The sequence below is a fragment of the Bombina bombina genome, chromosome 5 (assembly GCF_027579735.1).
Source record: "Bombina bombina isolate aBomBom1 chromosome 5, aBomBom1.pri, whole genome shotgun sequence".
Lineage (NCBI taxonomy): Eukaryota > Metazoa > Chordata > Amphibia > Anura > Bombinatoridae > Bombina > Bombina bombina.
This window is the reverse complement of record NC_069503.1, coordinates 848,443,690-848,453,929: the sequence shown is the minus strand read 5'-3', so window position 1 is coordinate 848,453,929 and position 10,240 is coordinate 848,443,690. Positions and strand designations below refer to the sequence as shown.

Sequence of the window (10,240 nt, the reverse complement as noted above, 5' to 3'; positions counted from 1 at the left end):
ATGGACGTTGCGGTCCAGGCTAAAATGCTTGCGTTAAAGCTATACCAACATGACTCTTAATATGCTTTCCTGGCCATTCCAGCGTAATGGCCAATTTTTCAGCGTTAAAAGCCATACAGCACCGTAACGCAAAACTCATAATTTAGGTGATTGTTAAGCATCAACATTTTAACTTAAAAGTAATTAAGGCAGCAGGTTCAAGGGTAGGTTATTTTTCTAAAGCGTTTTACAAAAAGGACACTTGATGCATGAAAAAAAAATCAAAAAGTGCCAAACTGTTGAGGAAAATAAATAAATAAAAATGCAGCTTTAAAAGAAAGAATTTAGAAGCCTTGTACAAACATTTTTGCTACTTTTTAATTTTCATCTTGAATGAGAAAATATGAACATTAAAAAAAACACATTTATTATGCAGAAACTTAAGCAGTATACTTCTGTAAACCTATTTGTAAAAATACTTTTATGAAAGCCTTTCTAAAGCTTTTGTGGCATAAAGGATAAAGAAAAGGGTTTATTGCTGAATTGATCCATAAAAGCCAAAATGTTACATCATACCAATATGAACCAACACAATATCCTTGGCATGCAGCACGGATGCTCATTAGAAATGTGTATGGAGCCCAGCAAAAGGCAAAAACTAAAACCAGTATGGCAAGAGATTTGGCAACTTTTTTGTCTTTGGAGAGTTTAATGATATGAATATCATTATGTTGGTCACCATTAGCTGTAGTATAGGAGATCAAAATGTTTCTACCAATGTTTTTTCTACCATGAAAACAAATCTTAACTCTCATCCTCACAGATGATCTGGTCTGTTCTTCTCCATCTGAAGATGCAAGAAATGATTTAGTTGCTATGACATAGGGCCTCAATTTTGTCAGTTTTTCTTCTGAATTACTCTGATTGGAAGACTGTCTTCTATTTCGACTACGTTTTTTAATATTCCAATAGATGCTTAGATTAAAAAAGGAAATGCTCAACAGTGGAAGGGCAAACCCTATTGATGAAGCTCCGAGTAGGAAATACCACGTGTAGTAAAATCCAGCAACACAAACACTATCTGGACTATATTTACCAACAATAGTTTCCCATAATAGAATGGCTGGGCTATACAGTAAGAATGATAGTATCCAGACTATAATCATCTTTAATACAGTCTGGCTGTGTTTTTTCTGTAATGAACGATAAAGAACCTGTTAAAAGAGAAAAAAAAGTTGTATCTCATCAATATCTGAAGTAAAAGAAAACATAATAAATGATATTGGGTTCGAAAAAATAAATTACAAAACCATAAGCAACCTTCCTCACAATTTTATTTATGTAAAGGTTCTCAAACCTGTCTCTTTGCTTTATCGACAAGCTTGTCACTTCCCCGGATAATTCTGCTTTTACTTCCAAAACTGCACATGAACATGCTGAAATGTAATAAAGTGACATTAAACTGTCCCTGTTTATAGTGTTAACAGGTCTGGTACACAAGATATTAGTTACCTATAGCACTGGGGAAATAGAGTCCAGCCAGAAGAATAAAGGGTCTGAGATATAACAAGGGAAATTGGTGCTGCTGTTATACCCCATTGTCACTCCACTTCTGTGTCTGTCCACTTCTCTTTATGTGCAAACTAGTGTTTAACCACTTGTGTGCCAGATATGTTGACAAGAATACATCATCGTTGTTGCTTAAATTTTGAAGAGAGATTAGCTATATATTGAAAATAAATACCCTTCTTCTGTGTTACTCTCTATCTCATTTGTTTAGCCTATATCTTTGCCTAGCATAGTTCATTTTAGAGCTTTATCACCTTCAAAACTTCAAGAATCTCTGGCACATTGTAAATTTGAACTATCCTGGAAGCAATCTCCATAAAGCCTGTCACCGCCATACTCCAAGACTGCAATATTTTATCAGTAGACTTCATGTTTATTTATTCCATTAATAATGTCTTTACCTTTGTGCTTTGTTGGACACCATTTTCAACACAAAAAGAATAATATTATTATTATCTTTATACTTCTACAACATGTGCTCTATACACATATTCTATATTATCTGCTTAATTTGTTTTGTAGGAGGAAATTATGTTAATAATGGACAGTATTCAATTTAAATAGTTTTTCAAATGTTCATATTTATCCCATTTAAACAATAGGACAAAATTATTTAGTAAAATAAGCTTATAAACTGTAATAATGAGCTTCTTAACAAAAAGTTAAAAATAATGAAATGAGAATTTTTTTCAGAAACCGAATGCAAACTAAATAAAAATACAATAACTGATAAATAGAAAGCCTATACTGTATATATCTTCTAATATTGTATCAAAAACATATCGATTTTAAACTATTCTTATGAAAATTGTATCTTCCAAACATTTTTTCTTGTTTTTATATATATAGAATGTTACCTACAAAAATATTTTGAACACAACACATTAAAGTTATGTCAACTTTTCTTTTTGGACAATACTGAACATTTTTAAATGTATTACATTTTTGTATGATGTTATTTTATTGTACTGCTTTGTTTATATGTTTGGGGGGGGGCATGTATATCCCACAGGCCAGCTTTGCAAAAGAAAAACATGGACTTAACAGTTAGTATCGAAATACAAAGCAGAAAGTTCAGATTCTTCCATTCCAAAAATCTCTTAAAAATTAAATTAAGTAGATAATGCTTTGTCCCACACTCCCTAGAGAGACCAAAAAGCTAATTATGTGACCTGCAAAATCAGGGGAGGACTGACAACTTTTGGCACAAGGGTCTATATACTGTATATATATATATATATATATATATATATATATATATATATATATATATATATATATATATATATATATATATATATATATTTGTACATATAGAGATACACACCCAATAAAGTCTGAAAGATAATTGCAACATTGCAGAACGATAACATTCAGGGAATTCAGGGAATAGTAGTTCCCAATTGTGGGCCAGTATCTAAGTTTCTCCTCACAGTCCCTGCCAAGTGCTGGCCCTCTGGAAATGTGAGAGTGAAGGCAGTAAAGCAACAGAAGTGCTGGTGAATACAGTAATAACTGGTCTTGCTGCAGTTGGGGCTCACTAGAAAAAAAAAAAATATGAAATATTTGCCAAGCTCTGCACCTTCTGTATCTGTGCCAGTCCTGCATTCATTAAAGGGACACTAAACCCAATTTTTTTTATTTAATGATTCAGATAGAGCATGCAATTTTAAGCAACTTTCTAATTTACTCCTATTATCAAATTTTCTTTGTTCTCTTGCTATCTTCATTTAAAAAGCAGGAATGTAAAGCATAGGTGCCGGTCTATTTAAGGTTCAGCACCATGGACATTGCATGCTAATCGGTGGCTGACATTTAGCCACCAATAAGCAAGTTTAACCCAGGTTCTCAACCAAACATGGGATGACTCCTATGCTTTACATTGCTGCTATTTAAATAAAGATAGCAAGATAATGAAGAAAAATTGATAATAGAAGTAAATTAGAAAGTTTAAAATTGCATATTCTATCTGAATCAATGGGTTTAGTATCCCTTTAAGTAAAGTAGCCCAGGGGTGGCCATTGCCACCCAACCACCTGACCATTCCAACCCTGCTGCAAATCCTGCATATTAAACATCCGGATTAGGCAATTTGCAGCATTTTGATTACAGATATTGCTTTTTTTTCTCTTTAGACAAAGAGAATTTTTAACATAAACAAAAGATGTTTAATGTCCTTTTAAAATAGACATTAAACATTTTAATAAGCTCCCTATATATAACAAATAGAATGAAAACCAAACAGCATACTTACAGCCATAGTGACACAAAGAAATCTGTCATAGCTAATAAGGGCAACATTAAATGCAGATGCTGTGCACATTGTATAATCAACAACTAGCCACAGCTTGCAGAGAAATCTTCCAAATATCCACTTTCCAGTCGTCATGTATGGCAAATATAATGGAATGGCTACTGCACCTGAGTAATAAAGGCAATGTTAACAAATATGTATGTTTTTTGTAAGTTATGGGAAATAATATGATACTGACATGTTTTAAAAGGGTGTTGATTATTTTATTATTCAAATTGCATATATATATTCATCATAGATATAACTATAAGTTATAGTATAATTAAATCATATTGTCTTTTGAGAAAAATACCACAAAATGTTAATTCTTGAATATTGTTTAAAAAAGACAGTTAACTTTTTTGTTCTGTGGACCCTACTCAGTTGCAAGCATTGTATGTGGTAAATGATATGTTATTCAAAATGACAGATTTACCCATGAGGACATTATATAATAAGATAATAATTATGTCTGTTTTATTATATGGACCAATAACAACAAACAAAAAGTAGTATACAGTGTTCACTCAATGGTTAAACACCACCATTTAAACATTGGCCAGCAAAAAAATATAGTGTTGAGTGTAGGGTTGGCAGATATCCACAAAAAATACTGGACAACTAGAGCATGAATATAAGAGTCTTGTCAGATCTCACATCCGAACCTATGATCCCGCAGTTCCTTTTACCCAAATGCTTATCTAAGTCATCAGATCAGACCCTGTTGCATGCAGTCCCTTCCAGTTATTTATCTATATCAGACCTCAGATTTGACCCATGGACCTTAAAGGGACATGAAACCAAAATGTTTTTCTTTGATGATTCAGATAGAGCATTATATATATATATATATATATATATATATATATATATATATATATATATATATATCCAGGATTTGCATCAAATAAACAAGTCAAGTTTATTGACGTTTCGGGGGATATATTTCCCCTTGTTCTGAAGACGGGGAAATATATTCCCGAAACGTCAATAAATTTGACTTCTTTATTTGATGCAAATCCTGGTTTGTTGCTGTTTTTTGGATTGTTATATTTTGCAAGGACCTACCAGGTAGTTGACCTCAGGAGGGCGGATTCGTATTGGAACTGTGTTTTATATATATATATATATATATATATATATATATATATATATATATATACTCAAATGTTCTGCAATAAATGTATAAACAAGGGCACCGCAGTCACAAAAGATCTAATATGATTCCGATGATAAAGGTACTCACAAACAATAAGCACCTCCAGGTGCTATAAAGGCTGACTGGAACCTCACAGTTTGGTGCCTGATTGCTGGGATATCAGTTTGCTGGACAACTGTGAGATTCCAGTCAGCCTTTATAGCACCTGGAGGTGCTTATTGTTTGTGAGTACCTTTAGCATCTGAATCTTATTAAATCTTTTGTCACTGTACTAGGCCATTGTTTATTGTTTATTTATTTATTGCAGAATATTCTATTAAGGTTTGACCATGCCCTTATACAAGGTGCTGCCTCAGCGTGAGAACTACAATGGTTTTTGGAATAGTCTGTTGTGACTTTAGATACCTTTTTTGGATTTGTTTATAATATAATTACAAGCAACAACACTTCAGTTGATAACACTCCAACGCACATAGTGGTGTAAACAATTAGTAGTATAGTTCAGGGATAACTTAGCTGCAATATAAGGGGGTCAGTACCTTAGTCTATTTGCACATAGTATGCCTGCACCTTATCCCTTAGTACAAAAAATCAAACTTGTGAAAGGAATCTACTATGCAATTGCTGCTGCTAATAATCAAACAGTAATCAGAGGTATTACTGAGAAAACAAAATGTCACTGAATAAGCAAGTTATGCAGTCTTGATCATCGTGGTCATATTGTTGTATGGTAGAAATACACCTTCCCCATATCAGCCTATAGTGTACACAGGTATATTATACTGTATCAACAAAAAAAATTTAAATAGTGCCGACTGGTCCAGGTGAAACGCACAGCTTGCAACAGTATTACAACTCGTGACATATCCTTCTACTCACTGTGCAGCCCCACGCCGCGGGAATATGATATACTTTAATAATGACACCGGTCAGTGTGATAATCAGCAGGGCAATTATGACCGACTGCTCTCCCCTTTACCAACTCTCAATGCTCAGTAACAATAAGAGGTGAACAAATGATCCTAGAAGTGCAGGTAAGTTAAAACATCCAACGCTTTATTTTCTTCGAGTAAAACACAACAGGCTCCCTGACATTGGCTTACCCTATGTGTTCAATTAGCTCCAAGTAGTATATTGCTACTCTTTCAACAAAGGATACCAAGAGACTGAAGCAAATTTGATTATAAAAGTAAATTGGAAAGTTGTTTCAAATCATATGCTCTATCTGAATCATAAAATAAAATGTATGGGTTTTATGTGCCTTTAAGCTCCACCAGATGGGTAGATCACAATCCTGTAGAGTTTTCTAATAATCTTTTATAAACTCACTACTAAAGGCTGTGTGGATTTTTATAATAAACATAAATAATTTGATAAGCTTTTCTATAGGATTGTGATTGACCCTATAGTCAGTTAAAGGGACATAAAACCCGCATTTTTTATTTAATGATTCAGATAGAACAATTTTAAAGAACTTTCCGTTTTACTTATATTATCAAATTTTCTTTGTTTTCTTGTTATCCTTTGTTGAAAAACAGAAAGATAAGCTCAAGGCCGTGCATGTATCTGCAGCACAAATATAGCAGATGTTTTGAAACAATTGTTTTGCAACAATTTTGCAAGACATCTAGGTATCTCTTCAACAAAGACTAACATAAGAACGAGGAAAAATTGGAAAGTTTTTTAAAATTGTATTCTTTATCTGAATCATGAAAGAAAAATGTTGGGTTTCATGTCCGTTCAAGTCTCCAGTTTTTAAATATATTTTACAAGACAGCCATTTAACATAGAAGACACTCCAGTTAAACTCTACACACGTGGAGAACCTAGCTAAGTGATGAAAGAGTATTTTAATATATACTATAACAATCAAAAATCATTAAAAAAATCTGCTTGATAAAACTATCACTAGATCAGCACAGATATTAAAGGGACACTGAACTCAAATTTTTTCTTTTGTGATTCAGATAGAGCATGACATTTTAAGCAACTTTCTAATTGACTCCTATTATGAAATTGTCTTCATTCTCTTGGTATCTTTATTTAAAATGCAAGAATGTAAGTTTAGATGCCGGCCCATTTTTGGTGACCAACCTGGGTTGTTCTTGCTGAGAAGTTCTATTTTTAAAGTTATTGTCTCAGGGAGGCTACCAGGGCTCAGATGTTGTGGGCACCTATTGGGTGAGCTGAGAGACACAGATTTGTAAGTTTTTATATTTTATTTCACAATAAACGTGTTATACTTTAAACACTGGAGTGGTATCCCTTCCATGTTTGATTGTGGACTGCTGTGGGAAAGTGAAACAATCTCTCCGGTTGGACAGGCTTTCCAGACGTCACTGAGGGAGGTTATCTGAGGAACAAACTTCATGGTTGTATACAACCTGATGCGCACATCACACAGAACGATCCTGTGAGTAATACCCAGGGAAGGGGGTTTTGATAATTGATAACTACCAAACAGATTACACTTAGAGCGTGCTGCGCTTCTCTTTCTTCATATTTTTCAGCATGTTCTTGCTGATTGGTGGATAAATTCACCCACCAATAAACAAGTGCTGTCCATGGTCTGAACCAAAAAATAGCTTAGATGCCTTCTTTTTCAAATAAAGATAGCAAGAGAACGAAGAAAAATTGATAATCGGAGTAAATTAGAAAGTTGCTTAAAATTGCATGCTCTATCTGAATCACAAAATAAAAAATTTGGATTCAGTGTCCCTTTAATTATTTTTTTTATATATTAAATGGAATCTCCTGTATTTGCGCTCCTATAATACTTGATTGTTGGGATTTAAGTCATGTGTAATTGGGAAAATAGAAAATATTAAAGTCCTTTAAAAACACAATACTAATAAGACTCCAAAATAGGTGTAAATCAAGTAAAAAGCTAATACAAATGAATTCCAGGAACTTTTCAATTTTATGAAAACAATGTAGTGCCCAAACTCAGTTCCAGAGAGGTACAAGCGCTCCACAAATTTGCATTATTTATATGCACTTAAAACTTTATTAATTTACTTGTGTTTATTTTTTTGTTTTTTGAAATTTTAAAAAAAAATTGGATTTTGATATTTCTAAAATTGCATTTCTAGTGATTTATACCATAATAATTGAAAGTGTTTTTTTTTCTAAAACTCAAACTAGCACCTATATTCAGAAATACATTATATTGTAATTAACCATATTTCAAGGGGAAAATAAAAAAAACAACTTACCTATGAAAAAATCACAAATTGCAAGATTAAGTAGAAAGAAGTTACTTTGTGTTCTAAGTCTTTTGTCCACAATGAAAGCAAACATAATTATCATGTTGCCAAAAACTGTCAAAAATATAAGTAACACTACAAGTACAATAATCAAAACCCTTATCTCTTCAGGAAACTGAAGTTGCAAATCGCCACTCAAATCTTCAGTAGTTTCATTACTTACTGATACTTTTTGCATTATAAAATCTATTTTAAATTCTTCTTCAAAAGAAAACAAAGTTAAATCTGTAAAGCTGATGGAGCTAAGGCTGGAGATGCCTGTAAAGGGGATGTAACTAATGATTCTGCTATAAAACTAGCAGTGATTTATTTCTATCATTTATATGAGTGGAGTCTTAGGGGTGGTGCTACGGGGTACTTGCCTTATAGATTTAATTAATGAGGAGCGCCACAGCTGTAAAAGACACAAATAAACATTTCTTGTTACAAATAGAAGTAGGCATACACATTTTATATCATCATTATATTGATAAGTAAACTTCTGTATGCAAATATAATTATATTTATAAATATATTTTTATTTAACAAAATTCAAGAGCATATGCTGCAAACCCCAGGGAATTTTTATTTTCCCAAATGTTACATTTTCAATTTAACAAGATCCACATAGGGGAATAAAGTGATTTCTTGCAGCTGGGTGTATTTAAATGACTACATTTATATTCCCTTACGATTTGAAAACAATCATAATCTATATTACGTTCCCTTTTTGTCACCATTTATTTCGTTTGTGTCACATATACAATGACCTTTAGATGATTTTTACTTTGATTTTCTTTAATATTTAGATCCTTTTTTTAAACAATATAATCATTCTATTTGTAAATATCATAAACATAAATCCTATAGAGTTTAATCAGTTACAGTAGTGGAATAGTACATTATTTATTACATTTAATCAGTGATATGTGTGGATTCATTGTTGCAGTTGTCATTTCACCTATACAATTTCATATGAAACTTGTCTCATATTTCTTACTATTGAGCATTATTAACCCATTTCTGGCAACAACATACACACATTGCATGCAGTAACATTTCTACCAGCAATAAACAGGGCAGTGATGCAACCTCCTATACAAGTAGCACATATCATACAGGAATGCAACCCTGTTCCCACCAGTAACTCCCAATTACAAAAGTGTTACCCAACAGCAACAGAAAAACATGGGTTTTATCCCTTTTCCAAAAGTTAAACACCCACTAAATAGTACCTCATGTGATCCCACATTATAATAAATAATGTCCATTTTGTGTATGACATTGTTAACATCAACTTGGCAAAGGTATCAATTTGCAAGATGGCTTTGGAATCCATGTGATCAGCGATGATCTGATGGCTGCCCTTATATCTGAAAATAATAAAAGTTGGAAAACCCCATCTACATTTCAAACTTCAGGTACTCAAAATGAATGCTTATAAATGTTACTAATTTATTATGAAGGAAGTCAGTGTAAAGACAAATGTTCTATAATGAAGTTAATCAACAATACCTTCAAGTTGGACAGAGGGTAAATTGTGAGAACTAAGGACCCTATAAAGCTTTAATGCACAGTAGCCTTAAAGGGACAGTCAACACCGGAATTTTTGTCATATATGTACCGCTTATAGAGGACCAGATTTGCCGCAAGTATGGTATTGGATAGAAAATCTCTCTCCCAAAGTCCCATCAAGAGATTCGCATAACTTGAGGCAAATCTGGTCCCCATAGCGGTACCAAATTTTTGTAAAAAGAATTGACTATTATAAGAAAAATAGTTATGAGTCAGGATGAAATTAATACATTCCAAAATTAATGATTTTTGGGATGGCTAGAGTGTCATCTTTATTTAAAAATCATTGAGTTGCTTTTAATCTGTCTTTATGAGCTATACAAGTGTATAAAGAAGCAACATCATATGTTGCAAACCAGAAATTTTCTTCCCATAAAAAGTCTTCTAATAATTTTAAGATATCAGTGGAGTCCTTTAGAT

At 32.8% G+C, this 10,240-nt stretch overlaps 1 protein-coding gene across 1 annotated transcript; it reads right to left on the bottom strand.

Annotated features, from left to right (window-relative positions):
* Positions 1-419: 419 nt before the first annotated feature.
* On the bottom strand, positions 420-8,444 carry LOC128661640 (histamine H3 receptor-like). The gene is made up of 3 exons (XM_053715871.1): positions 8,216-8,444; positions 3,803-3,969; positions 420-1,193 (listed from the first exon to the last, which is right to left on the bottom strand). The coding sequence occupies exons 1-3, from the start codon at positions 8,442-8,444 to the stop codon at positions 420-422; spliced, it is 1,170 nt and encodes a 389-aa protein (XP_053571846.1).
* Between the last annotated feature and the right edge of the window lie 1,796 nt (positions 8,445-10,240).

Coding starts and splice junctions, on each gene's coding strand:
- LOC128661640 (XM_053715871.1), bottom strand. CDS start 8,444: ATGCAAAAAGTATCAGTAAGTAATGAAACTACTGAAGATTTGAGTGGC. Junction 3,970..8,215: donor AATTTGTGATTTTTTCATAG/GTAAGTTGTTTT, acceptor TTTATTACTCAG/GTGCAGTAGCCATTCCATTA. Junction 1,194..3,802: donor TTCTTTGTGTCACTATGGCT/GTAAGTATGCTG, acceptor CTCTTTTAACAG/GTTCTTTATCGTTCATTACA.